Source organism: Schistocerca americana, chromosome 3 (genome assembly GCF_021461395.2).
Source record: "Schistocerca americana isolate TAMUIC-IGC-003095 chromosome 3, iqSchAmer2.1, whole genome shotgun sequence".
NCBI classification, from domain to species: domain Eukaryota; kingdom Metazoa; phylum Arthropoda; class Insecta; order Orthoptera; family Acrididae; genus Schistocerca; species Schistocerca americana.
In genome coordinates this window covers 931,318,164-931,336,713 of record NC_060121.1, presented here as the reverse complement: position 1 = coordinate 931,336,713, position 18,550 = coordinate 931,318,164, and the positions used below count along the sequence as shown (strand labels likewise).

General features: G+C 42.2%; 1 protein-coding gene across 1 annotated transcript in view; it reads right to left on the bottom strand.

Annotated features, from left to right (window-relative positions):
- Nucleotides 1–18,550, bottom strand: part of LOC124606547 (orcokinin peptides-like) — a 451,556-nt gene that overhangs the window by 78,198 nt on the left and 354,808 nt on the right. The window contains exon 4 of the mRNA XM_047138532.1: nt 8,512–8,638. Coding sequence (XP_046994488.1) covers nt 8,512–8,638 — 127 coding nt within the window. The remainder of the gene's footprint in view (nt 1–8,511; nt 8,639–18,550) is intronic.

Genomic DNA, 18,550 nt, shown 5'->3' with positions numbered 1-18,550 from the left:
CTTCTTCAGCTGTTGATGACATGGGCGACACGTCAGTCGTCTAGAACGTCTAGCGCAACATGGTCCTAATTGCGCTGCAGCCTTGGTATTGAAGATAATTTCAAACTCATTGTATCCTTCGTTGCAGTCGAATGCTGAACTAAAGCAAGTTGCTTCCATTTAGTACACAATCCGTATCAGATGAATTCTTCTTTTCTAAGAGACGAGGCCATAGAAGCAAAGGAGCAAGATTCAGAAGTTACTTTGTCTCCTTCCCTCGTCCTCTGTCGAAGTGTCTTAGCGCGAGCTCTCCTTTATCAAGAACAGCATGCAGGACTCATGGCTGAAAACGTTTCACAGACCATGTCCCTCGGGAAGAGTGCTTAACGTTAACGGCACGTGAATTTCATCTCGGGTCTGGTATGGGAGCTCTAACAGGAAATCGTTTATCGATCCCTCTGCTGGTAAAAGCACTTCCACACCAGGAAGCGCATCTTCATGGGAATACCTCAGCATGTGTTAACGCTGATGAACCTCTATTTCATGCGACTTTTTCGTGGTCCTCAAATTATTTAAAAATATGTATCTTTCTTACTTCTTTCCTTTGCGATAATAATTCTTCTGATTGACGCATCCCGCCACGATTTCCTCTCAGTCTCCAGTTGTTTGTTGTATGTATTTTAACCTCAATCCACGCCTACAGTTTTAGCCCTCTGCGGCCCACTTACTGCCATGGAAGTTAATTATCTAATGTTTAAAGACATATTCCGTAATCGAGTCCTTTTTTCTATTTATTGTTGCCTACATATTCCTTACTTTGTTGAATCTGCGGAGAGCCTCCTCTAGTCTTATCAGTCTGCTTAATTTTCAGCCTATTTCTGTAACACCAAATTGCATACACTTTAATTTTTTTTCTATTTTGATTTTTACGTTGTTCACGATACACTTCCTCACAATTCTGTACTCCAGCGGTATGTTATCATAAATTTGTTTTTCAGATTGTTTGATTCTATTGAACTCTTGGCGAGAAATGTTCTCTTTGCCTTTGCTAGTGTGATACATCTGTCCTTACTGATTCCTCGTATAGTGTATATTTGGTTCCAAGGTTGCAGAATTCCTTTACTTAGTCTACTTCCTGGTCCGATATTTTGATGTCAAGTTTACCGCTACCTTCATTTCTGCTACCCCTCATTACATTCGTCAGTCAGTAGTGTGTGGTCATTAGACTGTACATTCCATTTCACAGGTATGACAGTTCTTCCTCACATTCAGTGAGCGGAGCAATGTCTTCAGCGAATCTTATCATTGACAGCCTTTCAACCTGAATTTTAATCTAACTTGTGGACCTTTCATTTATTTCCGTCATGGCTTCTTCGATTTAAGGATTGAGTAGTAGGGGCGAAAGACTATATCCCTGTCGTATACTCCTTCGAATTTGAGCACTTATTGTTAGTACTTGATCTTCCATATTTATTTTTACCTCTTGGTAATTGCCCATATATAGTATATTAACCATATTACCCTACGACTCATATCTATTTTTAACGCGATGTAATACATCTTGCATCATTTTAGAATGTCTAACTCTTTTCTGAGCTTGACATGTGAAAGTGGTTTGATTTTACTCAAGTCTTTCTTCCATTTTCAACGGCGCCAGAACTGTCTTGCTGGTGCCTTTACCTTTCCAAACGCCAAACTGAACTCCGTATATATATCCTTGATTTTATTTGCATTCTGCTGAAGTCTGTCCAAATCGACCCTCATTTCTTCTTCTATCACGGCAGCAGACAGTTCCTCCTCTCTCTCCCCCAGGAGTCATCAGTAAACTACAGGGTGTCCCAAAAAGAATGACCCGATTTTAACTTGTAATAATATTGAGACAATTGTCACTAGGTAACTGAAACGACGCTAGATGAAATCGGCATGGTCTAGAGTTTCAGAAAAAAATCGCTAGATGTCACTACGAGCGCTGACCTGGAGCTAGCAGCCAGTCTCGCGCAATATGGCGTCCATGCAACAGAATGCTTATTGTGTTATTGAATTTAGTCGTATTCAGTGATCGCAGTCCAGTGGGCGTTTCATATTCGATTTCGTGCTAAACTACCATCACCAAAGAACATTCAACGGTGGTATAAACAGTTTGAAGAAACAGGGTGCCTCTGAAAAGGCAAAAGTCCTGTCCGGCCACGTGTTCCTGAACAAACAGTGGAACAAATCCGATGTGCATTTGAGCAGAGCCCCCGCAAGTCTACGCGTCGTGCTAGCCGAGAACTTGCGTTACCACGCATGATAGTGTGGCGTGTGTTACGGCGTCCTTTAGCCCTCAAACCATACTGATTACAACTGGTACAAGCTCTTCAATATGCTGACAAAGTGAAGCGAGAGGACTTTAACAATGCTATTCTAGAGGCCATGGAAGATGACACTTTTATGCCACGGTTGATATTCGGCGATGAGGCAACTTCCCGTATTAGCGGTAAGGTTCACTGACAGAATATGCATATATGGGGGCTCGAAAATCCTCATGAAACAATTGAACACGAACGTGATTCACCAAAAGTGAATGTTTTTTGTGCTGTTTCACAAAGCAAGGTTTATAGACCCTACTTTCTTGAGGAAGAAACCGTAACAGGACAATCATAACTTGCAATGCTACAGAACTGGTTATTCCCACAACTTGACTCTGACAATTTCATCTATCAGCAAGATGGAGCTCCACCGCACTGGCACAGCAACGTCTGCAGTTTCCTCAATGCCAACGTGCGTCAACGTTGCATAGGGCGTATAGGACCGCGAAACCAGGCTTTACACTCTTGGCCTCTTAGGTCCCCTGACTTAACACCATGTGATTTCTTCCTGTAGGGATATGTTAAACAATGTGTTTACGTTTCTCCCTTACCTCGTGACATTGATGAACTAAGAACCAGAATATCAGCTGCTGTAGCTTCAGTGACAGAAGACACCTTACGTTCAGTTTGGGATGAATTTGGCTAACGGCTAGAAGTCGTCTGTGCAGCCAATGGAGGACATATTGAACATTTATGATGGATTTTTATAAACTTCTGTCTTTTCTGAGTAAGTTAGTATACAATTTATTGGTGTTAAGCCCTTCTCCCTGATAAATAATTGTATTTAAAATCGTGTGATTCTTTTTGGGACCCCCTGTATTTCCAACTATAAGCTCTCTCTGAAATTACTGACAATGTGCGTCTGGAGCATAGCACTATATGCAAGTGAACCATAGACAGTGGGAAAACTGGAAAAGAAAAGAATATGTGTATTTCAGATCCGCTATCTTCCAAGAATGCAGACATTGATTACTGCATTGTACGTTAAACTCTCATCTTGTTCCAGCTCTGTAATGCTCCATCTTCTACAACGTTACGAACTGTAACCCCTAGTAAACACCACAGCTGGCACTACACAGACAACTGTTTATCATTTTTTAAGCTAACACCATCAACTTCGCTATGGCTGTGGTTGTTAGGTTGGGAACTTCAACAGCTACTCCTAGATACAGGGGGAGGACATAAATATGAAAACACCAAAAGCACAACGCATTTCCATGCCTAGTACGGTGTACTAAAACCGATGGCATTCAAAATTCATTTCGAAATAGATAAATACAGGGCCTGTTTGGTTTTAAAGGAATGTTATAACATTCTCCCTGCAACACAGTGGCAAATGCAGCTAACTATGATTGTGGTGGATAGCGATCAGGCATCCTTCGCAAAGTAGACCACTAAGGCTCAATAATATCGAGATCTGGTGACTGCGGTGGTCAGGGAAAGTGGGAAAATTCATCCTCGTGCTCACAGAACCAGTCCTGGAGGATGTGCGCTGTGTGAACAAGGGCCTTGTCTTCTTTGAACACAGCATCACCATTGGGGAACTAACGTTGTACCATGGGGTAAACCCCATCATCCAGGGTGGTCATATAATCCTTAGCATTAATACGACCCTCTATGTTTCACTCTTTGGACGTAAACTAGGCCACAAGTTGGAAACAGTGTGTAACAAGACTCACCGGACCAAATATAGTACTAACCTGACTAATCAGATGTTGAAAGTGACCACCATTCATCTCTTGGCACTTTTGGGCCCTTGACAGCAAGTTGCTGAAGGCGCATCGAAGCTGGATTACTGGAATTGCTGCAGTCTCGCCCGTAATGTTCTGCTGCAGTTCTTGAAGGCTATGACAGTTGTTGTGATACACCTTAGACTTGAGGGCTCCGCATGTGCGGCTGGTCCCGACAGAGGCTCGAGTCCTCCCTCGGGCGTGAGTGTGTGTGTTTGTCCTTAGGATAATTTAGGTTAAGTATTGTGTAAGCTTAGGGACTGTTGATCTTAACAGTTAAGTCCCATAAGATTACACACACATTTTTTTGAGGGCTCCGCAAACAAAGTAATCGCAGTCTGACAGATCAGATGACCTGGGTGGCCAGCTACGGTCGGCACCTGACTGACCACTGCTAACAACTCTGTCAGGCGTGAAGACTGTGTAAATGTGCTCCAAGCTTCGGCCAGCTGCACGAGCAGTTTCTCCATCCTGTTGGACGTAACTTTAGGTCTTTCCCTCCTCCGTTAATGCTGCCACAAATTCACGTCTAATCGTATCCACCCGTGCGGGCCACTAATATTTGCCCCACCCTGTACAACAGCGCAAAATGCAGGATTGGCTAGCGTGTGCATTTATGTTCAAACATACGTTTCTCGCTATGTTTTAATGTTTTTCTCCAAGTTCTGTACGTACAATACAGATCACTGTAAAGTGTATGAAGAGGATACTTAGCACTGTACCACCTATTATGGTTTCTTCTCGTTTCATATGAGCATATGGAGCGCGGGAATAATTACTACTTAAGTGACCCTGTGAGCGCTGTAATACTCACCTCTTCACGGTACACAGAGGGCTGTTTCTTCATGTAGTACTGTTTCTTGAATCTTCGCAAGTAGGTTTTTGCGGGATAATTGGCGTCTATCTTCAAGTGATTACCAGTTCCGGTTTTTCATGAATTCCTTGACTTTCTCTCTTGAGTCAAAGAAACTTATAATCATTCGGGCTGCCCTTCTTTGTATGCATTCGACATTCCCTGTAAGTCCTACTTGGTATGGATCTCACACACTTGAGAAATATTCTAAAATGGGAAACGCAAATATATTGTAACCAATTTCCTTCGTAAACAGACCGCATTTTCCTAGTATCCTGCCAATGAACCGAAGTATGGCACGTGTTATAATTTCGACTGAGCCTATGTGACCTTTAAATCCCTGTGAATTGTTACACCCACTTGTGCTACTTCCAAATGACACTTACTGTAGTCACAGGACACTACTTTTTGGAGTATACAGATCGAGAGTTACCTGAAGAACAAGCTGGATTTTGTAAAGGAAGAGGGACCAAACAGTCACCATTTGACAGATTATGGTGAAGGCAACAGAATTCTAAAAAGATGTGTTTCTCTGCTCTACTGATTATGCTGAAGTCTTTGACTGCGTCGATAGCAGTAAATTATGGACAGAATTCAAAAACATGGGAGTACCGAATCACCTCATATACCTCATGTGGACTTTATACTATGATCAAGAAGCCACGGTGAGAACTTTATATACTCAATGGATCAGGATTGAGAAAGGAGTACGGAAAGGTTCAATATTGCCACCCTGTTTATTCAATCAAAGAAGAAACCTGAATTAAAATAGCTATGACGGAGATAAACAATCTTAGATATGCAGATAGTACCGCTCTGATAGCAGAAAGTGAAGAAGAGTTAAAAATCCCCGTGCTGAAGGTGAAACAAGAAATGCAAAATTGGCATAATGCTGACTGTCAAGGAAACGAAAATTACGGCAACTACATCTATCACTTAATGGCATTATGAACAGTAACAATGGAGGTAGTTACTATATTCAAGTATCTCGGCTACCAGATTATCAGATTTCTGCTGCTGGTGACTGCAGCCACGAAATGAAGAGACGCTTGTTACTTGGTACAAAGGTGACTTCCAACCTCGACAAAGTTTTATGGGCGTAGGGATATAATTTTAACAACTAAGATCCCTGTAGTGTGGGCTATGGTCTTCCCAGATGTGATGTATTTATGTGAGGACTGAACCACAAGAAAGGTTTCTTTGAAGGCTTGATACTGAAACAACTGACCTACTTAGGGCACATCACGAGAGGACATGATTCGCTACAAAAAATCTTAATGATGAGGAAGACCGAAGACACAACAAGAACAAGGCAACAAAGAATAACATAGATCGATGCCATCACAAAAGTGATGGATTCCAGCTTGGAAAGTCTTCAGGAGATTATACAATACAGAAGAAACTGGCATGCTTTAGTTTGAGGACACAGAGAGTCGGCATCAGCCAAGAAAGAGAGAGAGAGAGAGAGAGAGAGAGAGAGAGAGAGAGATAGAGAGAATGCGCAATTGTAAATTTCTGCAATTCACTGTGAGTTCCCAATCGTAGTTCTGATTTGAAATTTCATCATCTGCTTAGATGTATGTGCAGCTCTTTCCAGATCGTACTTTTTTACAGGTAACTGCGTCGTCCGCAAAAGACTGATGCTACTCTTAACATCGTCAACCAGGTCGTCAACATACGACATGAACAGCAGTAGTCCCAAAGCACTCCCATGGGTCTCACCCAAAGTTACTCTTGGTCCTTCGTTTAACTTCAACCCAAGACAACATTATGCACCGTGCGTATCAAGAAATTCCCAAGCTAGTCAAAATAAACGATGGCGTGGTACTGCACCAAATGATTTGTGGAAATCAAGAAATATTGAATGTGCCTAAATGTGTTTCATTAAGCATGTGAGGAAAGAGCGAATTTGATTTCGCATGACCCATGTCTTATCAAGTTATGATTCTTTATTAACTGTTTGACTGTGACCTAAAAGTTTATACACTCTGTATGAAACCGAATAGCAGCGTCTGTACTGTTTGGTGACAAAATCACTGTATGTCAGACACATAGTACACTACTGGTCATTAAAATTGCTACACCACGAAGATGACGTGCTACAGACGCGAAATGTAACCGACAGGAAGAAGATGCTGTGATATGCAAATGATTAGCTTTTCAGAGCATTCACACAAGGTTGGCGCCGGTGGCGACACCTAAAACGTGCTGACACGAGGAAAGTTTCCAACCGATTTCTCATACGCAAACAGCAGTTGACCAGCGTTGCCTGGTGAAACGTTATTGTGATGCCTCGTGTAAGGGGGAGAAATGCGTACCATCACGTTTCCGACTTTGATAAAGGTCGGATTGTAGCCTATCGCGATTGCGGTTTATCGTATCGCGACATTGCAGCTCGCGTTGGTCGAGATCCAATGACTGTAAGCAGAATATGGAATCGGTGGGTTCAGGAGGGTAATACGGAACGCCGTGCTGGATCCCAACGGCCTCATATCTCTAGAAGTCGAGATGACAGGCATCTTATCCTCATGGTTGCAACGGCCACGTCTCGATCCCTGAGTCAACAGATGGGGACGTTTGCAAGACAACAACCATCTGCACGAACAGTTCGACGACGTTTGCAGCAGCATAGATTATCAGCTCGGAGACCATGGTTGCGGTTACCCTTGACGCTGCATCACAGACAGGAACGCCTGCGATGGTGTACTCAACGACGAACCTGGGTGCACGAATGGCAAAACGTCATTTTTTCGGATGAATCCAGGTTGTGTTTACAGCATCATGATGGTCGCATCCGTGTTTGACGACATCGCGGTGAACGCACATTGGAAGCGTGTATTCGTCATCGCCATACTGGCGTATCACCCGGCGTGACGGTATGGGGTGCCATTGGTTACACGTCTCGGTCACCTCTTGTTCGCATTGACGGCACTTTGAACAGTGGACGTTACAGTTCAGATGTGTTACGACCCGTGGCTCTACCCTTCATTCGATCCCTGCGAAACCCTACATTTCATCAGGATACTGCACGACCGCATGTTGCTGGTCCTGTACGGGCCTTTCTGGATACAGAAATGCCCTGGCCAGCACATTCTCCAGATCTCTCACCAATTGAAAACGTCTGGTCAATGGTGGCCGAGCAACTGGCTCGTCACAATACGCCAGTCACTACTCTTGATGAACTGTGGTATCGTGTTAAAGCTGTATGGGCAGCTGTACCTGTACACGTCATCCAAGCTCTGTTTAACTCAAAGCCCAGGCGTATCAAGGCTGTTATTACGGCGAGAGGTGGTTGTTTTGGGGACTGATTTCTCAGGATCTATGCACCCAAACTGCGTGAAAATGTAATCACATGTCAGTTCTAGTAAATTATATTTGTCCAATCAATACCCATTTATCATCTGCATTTCTTCTTGGTGTAGCAATTTTAATGGCCAGTAGTGTACATACCTTATCGACAATTAATATTCTGTACCTGTACCATTTTAAAATAAGCTCAAGGTATCATAAAGAAAAGAGCATTTTCAATCAACTTTTATTAATTTTTATTACATATGGACCAATAGCGAAAGTCTGTAGTTAAGGCGGATCGTATTGTTACCTCAGGGAGTCGAGCCGCTTCTGCTCTCCGAAGGTGGCGCCCGAGAGAGAGTCGAGGCCACTCTTGGTCTGTCGCAGCAGGTGTCCGCCGCCCAGGCCGTCCAGGTTTCGGAGCAGGTGGCCGCCTCCTGCAAAAACACACGCTATGCAACACACTGCTGAGCGGCTACAGTGGTCCAGGAAAAAGGCGCGCGTGTAGGCAACGTGCGACGCAAGTGTTGCGGGTTGCAGGCAGCTGGCGGGTCGTCGGTGACAGCGTGTGTGTTTTGGATTAGGGAAAGATTGAGAAAAGAATCGATCGAACCCGTCAGGTTAGCCTAGAGCGCTAATGCGATGCTTTCTGGACTCGGGTAGGTGCGCCAGCCCCGGGTCGAATCCGCCGGTCGGATTAACGACGTGGGCCAGTGTGTCGGCCAGTCTGGATATGGTTTTTAGGCGGTTTTCCACGTCTCGCTAGGTGAGTAGCGGGCTGGTTCCCACATCTCGCCTCAGTTCCACGACACGCAGACGTTTGTAACACTTCCGCACTATTTCATGCTTTATACTAGATGCAGACAGCTGGGGTACACTGATTCTGTCCTGGGGGGTATGGGGTGGCAACTGAAAGGGCATCCGGCCACCCCTTTCAATTAACCTTGCCAAGTCCGTTGTAACCACGCCGACTCTGCGAACATTGCGGGGCAAAGGCGCAAGTGGATGAAAGAAAGTGGAAGAAAGGGAAAGGCATCGATTGTGACCTTTTCGAAGCAACCGAAACTAACATAAATCTAGACGCACAGGTAGGAATTTGGCCCACTGTCTTTCCGAGTAATTGAAGACTGTGTGACGGGCTACAGAGAGTCCAGGCGTGACGTGAATTTATCTACATCATGGACTGTGGAAGTACTGTAAAAGAAGAGAATCGAAGAGTTTGAGACGTGATGCTACAGAAGGATGTTGAAGATTTCCTATTACAGACTCCTACGTGAGACATACGGTGCTGTTAGCGCAATGGTGAGACAGTCTACTTCGAATACAGGCTGTCTAAACTTACCCAATAATGCTGCACGAGAACTACGTTCTGTTTCTTTCAAGGTTAATAAAGAAAGACGGACACCGAGTGGATCACTTATGTTCATTTACATTATCAGTTTCATCTCGTCCCAGAGGTCATCTCGCATACGAATCCAATTACTGCTAAAAGAGGTACGTTATTACAGATTAATCTCTGGCGACATTGATGACCAAATATTTAGAAGAGCAGCGGAAAAATGCTGTGATCTACACAGTGGCGATCTGGTCTTCGTAGATTTCTAATAATTATAAATCATGTCAGAGCTCACCACACATTTATATGACAGGGAAGTCTTTCGGATAGTAGGCTCCGATTACTGAACATTACACGAACTACTTCTGGTCTTGTCGGAATATAAGGTTCTGGTCCACGAAACTCTTCTGTTCATATCGTTTCGTACAGAACTGCTTCAGGTGTTGCTCCTCCGTTGTGTCTTGCTGACTGCAAAGCAAAGGTGGACCAACTGGAGATCATATCTGATGAACATTCACCTTTGGTATAGTGGAGCTTTATTGCAACATTGCGTAGTGGTTATATCGTGAAGAACTATTAATTCTGCATGTCCCTTTTACATATACGGAGAACATTAACACACTTCATTAATCTAACAACAATAAGACCTCCAAGGACGATTTATGATGTGTCATTCGGGAATTGTGGGGCATGAATAATTCTGAACTACACTGAACAATCAATCACATAAGAAGAAGAACAATGGAAAGCTACAAGAAGCTATTCCCTAACAAGCAGTCCGTTGGTTACAGGGTGTCACAAAGTAAGTGATCTCAAGTCTGCTACAACTGAGAAAAATCCAATTAATACGATAAAACGCAACATGTGGAAACATTGCCGTACATACAAGGCTTCACTCAACTCACTACATTTAGGATCATGTGATTTAGGTAAGGGAATAGAGAAAAAAAAGGCCGAATCAGAGCCAACCGACCAAAAAACACAATAATTTCAATAAAATTCGTTGGAATTGTTACCATCGTTAATGGGATTCGTTTTGCTCAGAGCGTTCTCTCTAATAGGAGGAGTTCCTAACTGTGAATCACTGACTCAAGTAAACGTGGTTGTTGATACTACACGAACAACAAGTTCGACCTAACGAGCACACAATAATAAATTTAAAGCCGATGGGAACCGCGCTCGAGTGAAAGCCAGAACTTCGTGAAGGTGATTATATGATACAATGATTATTGAAATTTAGACTAAAAAGAACCAGCACAGGGGTCTGTCACTCACTATACACAAAATTTCACTCAAATTACACGCTAGAACGAATTAGTATCTACATATACATCTACACGATTACTCTGCAACTGACAATTAATTGTCTAGCAGGGGGTTCATCGAACCACCTTTAAGCTACTTCTCTACGCTTCCACTCTCGAAGACACTGAATTAAACCATACCAACTGAGCTGATGGCACGTGGGTTGGTTCTGTCTAAGACAGTACAGTCATAGTTTCATGCATTATACGCGAATGTAATCGTAAATAAAACGCGATCGACACTAGGAACAACATTGTGGGTGGTGGAGGCTATTCACAGTGGAGCTGGTCAAATATATTTACGGTTTACTACTTTACTTATTTCTGTGAAAGCGTAAGGATGGTGGAGCTATATTTATTCCTAACGTTATATTTTAAAAAAAACCATTACTATTTTCAAATCGTGACCAAATATTCACAACGATCCTTGTAAGAGGGTAAATGCATTATGAAGCTGCTACTAGAATGTAAATCTTTTAAAACTGTCGCCTGTATGAAGTTCGAAGATTTACACAAAATATCCTTATAGCATGCAAGTATACTTTCTGTCTATGTGTGGAATTGACCCAGAAAATAATTTCATATGGCGTCAATGAATGGATATATGCAGTGTAAGCTAATTTAATAACACTTTCATCACTTTCAACACCAGTACGTAGAGCAACTGTTGCTTCTCCTCTCAAGTATTTAACGGTGCAAGATTTTCGAAATCCTAAAAAAATAAGGGCAACCTATAAGGAAAGATGGGTAATATACAGTATGTGCAAAAACCAAAAGGAAATAATAAGAGTGGAACACCAAGTACGAAGTGCTCTGATTAAAAAGGGTGTAAGACAGGAATGAATACGTGAGTTTCAATTCATGTTTCAATCAATATGAATACCCAGGAATTTGAAACAATTAGTTGTATGCATTGTCTGGCAAGAAAAGGGAAGAACTCTGAAGAGAAGGAGGTACATTATGGGATGAGAGGACGTGTGATGTTATTTCAGTGATTACAAAATCGAGTAAATTTACAAAGAGCTCGCTGATCACTACGATGCTGCAGCCTCTCTGGCCTGGATGGATGCACTGATTTGGTTGGAAAGGGTGTGTCTTCAAAAACGTTAGGAAAATACACTGAGTATAGTACAATTATTCAGGTGGAAGACACTGATAGTGATGACGAGTAATGTTATTATGAACCGAAATGTACAATTTTTGTAATGATCACAGTGACCATAGCCATGATCACAGGCAACAGTTTTCGTTATCATTATTTTTGAATTTCTCACTAATTTTCTTAATTTGTTGTATTTTGTGTTGAAAAGTATTCTACAAATTTCAATTAATTTCTCCAAAAATTTGACAAAACTACTGTCGTCTTTTGAAAGGTGACAATGTATTTCCATTACGTTTACAGGTAAATAAAGTAACATTCATCAGTAGTTTATCAACCTTTAGTCACAGTTCTTTTACTTGATATCATGAAATGTATATCCATGTTAATCTTTTCCAATACTACCAACATATGAAGAACTGTAACAGTTTTGCTGTACCTAATTATCCTCCTGTCTGTTACTTAAAATAAACAATATTTACAGCAAAATTAAAATTGTCAGTGTATAATTCAGGTTTTATTCGAAAATATTGTTTTGTAAGTTGAAACAGAGGGATGTTGTGGTGAAAAAAAAGACAGATTTATCATATAGCGCTAGAAAACGTGAAAGCGCAATTTACTCAAACAAAGGTAAAATAAAAAAATTCAAAAAAAGAAAACCGACACAAATATTACTTCAATACTTATTCAAGGTTATATGAAACATGTTTCTACGATACACAAACAACTTTCCATTTCCCACTAGTAACAGAAAACTCTTGCGTTTCATTATGATGACGAACTTTTTTTTTTTTTTTTTTTTTTTTTTTGAGTCATCAATCCTCTGACTCGTTTCAGGCGTCCCGCCACGAATTCCTCTCCTGTGCCACCCTTTTCATCTCAGAGTAGCACTTGCAGCCTACATCCTCAGTTAGTTGCTGGATGTATCCCAATCCCTTTACAGCTCCGTCTAGTATCATGTAAGTTATTCTCTGATGGCTTAACAGATGTTCTATCATCCTGTCCCTTCTTCTTGTCAGTGTGTTCCATATATTCCTTCCCTCTACGATTCTGTGGGAACCTCCTCATTCCTTACCTTATCAGTCCACCTAATTTTCAACGTTCGTCTGTAGCACCACATCACAAATACTTCTATTGTCTTCTGTTCCGGTTCTTCCACAATCCATTTCTCACTGCCACACAACGCTGTACTCAAAATGTAGATTCTCAGAAATTTCTTCCTCGACTCAAGGCCTATGTTTCTATGACTTCTTTTGTGCAGGAATGCAACTTTTGCTAGCGGAAGTCTCCTTTTCGTGTCGTCCTTGCTATGTCCGTCATGGGTTACTTTGCTGCCTAGGTAACAGAATTTCTTAACGTCGTCTGCTTCGTGATCACCAATTATGTTGTTAAGTTTCTCGCTGGTCTCATGTCTGCTACTTATTATTACTTTCGTCTACCTTGGATTTACTCTCAATCCATACTCTGTACTCATCAAACTGTTCGTGCCATACTTCAGATCCTGTAATTCTTCTTCATTTTCGCTGAGGATAGCAATCTTATCATTGATATCCTTTCACTTTAACTTTAATGTACCTCCTGAATGCTGTCCACTGTGACCAAGCGGTTCCAGGCGCTTCAGTCCGGAACCGAGCGACTGCTACGGTCGCAGGTTCGAATCCTACCTTTAGCATGGATATGTGCGATGTCCTTAAGCTAGTTAGGTTTAAGTAGTTCTAAGTTCTAGGGGACTGATGACCTCAGAAGTTAAGTCCGATAGCGGTCAGAGCCATTTGCATTATCTCTCCTACTGCAAGCTCTTTGCTTTTCATGTTTTGGGACGAGCACTATTAAGATCGTATAGCTTATCAGGTAGAATTAAGGAACTGTACAGAAGATCAAAATAAACATCATTTCCACCCTTTTTATTGCTCATGGAAACCACACATTGCATGTAGTACCATTATACAGCGAGACCTTCAGAGTTGATGGTCCAGATTGCTGTACACATCGGTACCTGTAATATCTAGTAGCACGTCCTCTTGCGTTGATGCATGCCTGTATTCGTCGTCGCATACTATCCAGAAGTTCATCAAGGCACTGTTGGTCTAGATTGTCCCACTCCTTAACGGCGATGCTGTATAGATCCCTCAGAGTGGTTGGTGAGTCACGTCGTCCGTAAACAGCCTTTTTCAATCTATCCCAGGTATGTTCGATAGAGTTCATGTCTGGAGAACATGCTGGCCACTCTAGTCGAGAGATGTCGTTACCCTGAGGGAAGTCATTCACAAGATGTGCACGAAGGGGGAGCGAATTGTCGTCCATGAAAATGAATGACTCGCCAATATGCTGCCGATATGGTTACACCCCCGGAGAATGGCATTCACATTTCGCACAGCCGTTACGGCGACTTGCATGACCACCAGCGGCGTACGTCGGTTCAACATAAAGCCACCCCAAAACAGCAGGGAGCCTCCACCTTTCTGCACTTGCTGGCCAGTGTGTCTAAGGCGTTCAGCCTGACCGGGTTGCCTCCAAACACGTCTCCGACGATTGTCTGGTTGAAGGCATATGCGACTGTCATCGCTGAAGAGACCGTGATGCCAGTCCTGAGCCGTCCATTCGGCATGTTATTAGGCTAATCTGTACCGCACTGCATGGTGTCGTGGTTGCAAAGATGGACCTCGCCAAGGACATCGGGAGTGAAGTTATGCATCATGCATCGTATTGCGCACGGTTAGAGTCGTAACATGGCGTCTTGTGACTGCACGAAAAGCGTTATTCAATATGGTGGCATTGCTATCACGGTTCCTCCGAGCCATAATCTGTAGGTAGCTCTCACTCACTGTAGTAGTAGCCCTTGGGTGGCCTGAGCGAAGGATGTCATTTTCAGTTCCTGTCTCTTTGTGTCTCCTCCATGTCCTAACAACATCGCTTTGCTTCACTCTGATACGATTGCACACTTCCCTTGTTGAGAGCCCTTCCTGGCATAAAGTAACATTGCGGACGCTATCGAACCGTGGTATTGACCGTCTAGTCGTGGCTGAACTACAGACAACACAAGGCGTGTACCTCTGTCCTGGCGGAATGACTGGAACTGATCAGCTGTCGGATCCCCTCCGTCTAATTGGCGCTGCTCATACATGCTTTTTTTACATCTTTTGGCGGGTTTAGTGGCATCTCTGCACGTCAAAGGAACTGTGTCTGTGATAAAATATCCACAGTCAATGTCTATCTTCAGGAGTTCTGGGAACCGGTGTGATGGAAAACTCTTTTTGATGTGTGTATTTATTATTCATGTTTAAAGACAAATTATTTCTGTTTCTTTTGTTGTTAGTATCACTTCATGTCTCCAAAGTAGAATGTCTAAATTAATGCTATACGTTAATGTTGTAAACACCTGTACATATTTACAAAGAGAGTATGCGACAGGGCAATGCTGGCAGTGTGGGTGGGAGACACGGCGCAATGAGCCTAGAGAACTGCTTCTCACTTGTTGGTGGGAGGGGGGGGGGGGGGAGGGAGGGAGGGCGCTTAGCTGGCGAGAAGTCGAATTGTGGTAACGGAGTGCTGGGCGGTAGAGAAGTAACTGGACAAACTTATTCTGACAGGGTGCAGATGTTAAACAACAAAATAAAGTTCAGTCTCTCAAGTTGCGCCTGCGTCTTTCTAAGTATAATATCTTTCACTGGATTAAGTCTAACTTTTACACAATCTCAAATATTTGACCTTTGTCCCTGAAAATGAGCACGCCCGAAACTGCAGGGTAATGTTGTAAGAATATTCTGAATGGTATGTGGAAAATTTTAACATTGAAGCATTCGGTATCCTTCAGTGAATTATGAAGCTTGAACACCTATTTTTGCCTTATATGACCCTTAATTTTACCTGATAAGCTATACTGCTCGTCACAAAATACGAAAAGCAAAGAGCTTGAAGTAGAAGAGATATGTTTCATAGTATCGAAGAATAACAAATGGTCATACCTCATAACGTATGCACTTTGGAGCCCTTAGTTACCAGATTTTTTTTTCTTTTTTTTGTTGTAAGGAGCCTGTCCCTATAGTTTTTTGGTGTTTTTTTTGGGACGCCAGGTATATTTACTTCCACCGTCTGATCGTATTATGATTGTAATTGTGAGCGAGGAAGTTTCGTCAGGGGCATCAATTAGCACAGCATCGTAGGCACTTTCTTAGTGGTTACATTTCATTTTATTCCATGTTACCGCACAGCTTCTATCAAGTTACGTATTGTGTACAAGAGTTTTTTTATATTATTGTATTTCCAAACACGGTGCAAATCCACGTACTTTTTCTGATTATTTGCCTATTGTGTAACTGTGAGTGTACCTGTTTTATTACTGATGATGACACATAGGATCTTTGGACTTTATTTCGCATAGTGTTGTTACATTAGTAGTCTTGTTATTTTATGTTAATCTTCTCTGAATAACTATTTACTTGTGATATACGATCTAAGCGTTGGGAATGTATGGTATGTGTCCTAACACTTTCGTCCAAAGAAGAAAATTGCCTATTAAGCTTATACATGAATCTAGTCTTTGACATGAACAGCTATATAAATGCCCTGAAATGCCACAATTTGCTCTCTTCTCAAAGTTTATACAACCTCTAAATGCAGAGAGCTGTTTTATGTTAACATCTTTGTACACATAACGTTTATGGTGCGTTCTAAAATTAAGTTCTGCTATTTAAGACTATGCTACGTTCCACCGCTATCTGTGTTTCTGCAGTTATTTTAGGTTGTCGCGTCGGTAAGGACTGCTTCTTTCCTAAACAATAATCTATTATTATTCTAATTTTTTCCGTATGTGCTACATGCAACATAGGATTTGTTAAGACTAAATGCAAGAGCTCACATAAAGTGACATAGGCAGATGCTGAAGATTCAGAGCACTAGAAGATGGATAGGGGCCAATATGTCGTCCTGAATAATTTAAAATAGCTATAAGTGTGTCTGTAGTTGAATCTCATATATATGTTTATTTGAATTACTACTGTCCATAGTACTTCGTTATTCTTCATCCTCAAGCCAGTCAGTGAGTCTCATTCCGAGTGTGATTATTTGGTCCAGGTGAGTCTCTTCTCCGTTGTGTTACTCCTATTCCAGTCAACGTAGGAAAATTAGGGGAAAAATCGTGAAATCACTCATTTGTTTACCGTGCTAAGAGGAAGTGTTCTGAACGACATGCTAGAAGTTCATACCGGTGAAGTTTGAGTATTAGGATGGGAGCGCCTTTAAAGGTCACTTTTTTGTGTTTTTCTTGAAGAACTCTACAACCACGGCTCCTATCGAAAATATTTCCCAGTATAAAATTAAACTACACTACATTTCTTGCAAAAAATGTCCTATTCATTTTTTCTGTAGGACTAATATTTTCCATGTTGCAGAAGATGAAAAAATCGTAGACTATCAAAAATAACGATTTAATAGTATGAAATTACTATTCATTTTTGAATTAAGTGGATTAAGAACAAATATTAAATGTGTGTATCATGTCTAATTGCAGTAGAGCCGTGTTCCGGGGGTGAAACAGGGAGGAGGGGGAACGGTTGAGTGGGGTAGTAGTGCAAAGGAAGAAGGTCACCTGATTGTGTGCAATCATTTACCTCCTTCACAGACCTTTAAACTGAAGGCCAGTCAGGTGAATCCCCAATCTATCCATCTCACTACGTTACAAAAAGCAACTACAAGGTGTTTCACTAAGTTATAATTACATTCCACAGTGTGCGCCATGAATCACTGGTGACACACTGTGAAGACATGTCCTGGGAATGTCTATTTTCCACACAGTGAGTTACCGCTGTATGGAATACATTTACAGGGTGTCTCCCTGAAGAGTCCTAAGGTACATTTTCTCTGTCGATTTCTTCAGATGTTTGTAATTTCTTTTTTGCTGTGCGCAGATGGAGTTAGTCCAAACAGTTGCCGCTCATCACGTCCCTCGTGGACGAAAAGCGTCGGTTTGTTTCCAAATACGCCCAAAATGACTTTTGAAGCGGAATTTAATCTGCGCATCCGACAGAGGGGTCCCAGATTTATGAAGGCGGTATCTTTTCCCGAAAGAACAGATACCATTGATGACCGTGCAACTTCTCTAGAATGAAATGATAATTAAATCGACACCCTAGCTGCAAACAGACGTTGATATACATCATTGGGGACATGTTCAAAGTACGTGCCCCGGCTTACATGGCAGACTCTCTGTCCATCTGAGACACCTAGGGCACAGAGGATAGTTCGCCTGCCGGGACTTATCCCTTGCTCGCACCCCGTCAGACCCACATTCCCAACATGTCCACACCACTACCTCCGTAGTGCGTCTGATAGATGATTGCCCATCACACTCATTACTCCTGGAAGATTAATCTACCAAGTCCCGGACGAGTAGGGGCATAGCGCGTGCGTTCGCACAAAAAGGTCAATGTCCGGGTGACCATATTTTAACAATATATGAAGGCAGTATGAGCCCTCTGTGGCACACATGGATAGAGCGTCTGCCATGTAAGCAGAAGATCCCGGGTTCGAGTCCCGGTCGGGGCACACATTTTCAACTTGTCCCCAATGATGTATATCAACATCTGTTTGCATCTAAGGTGTCGATTTAATT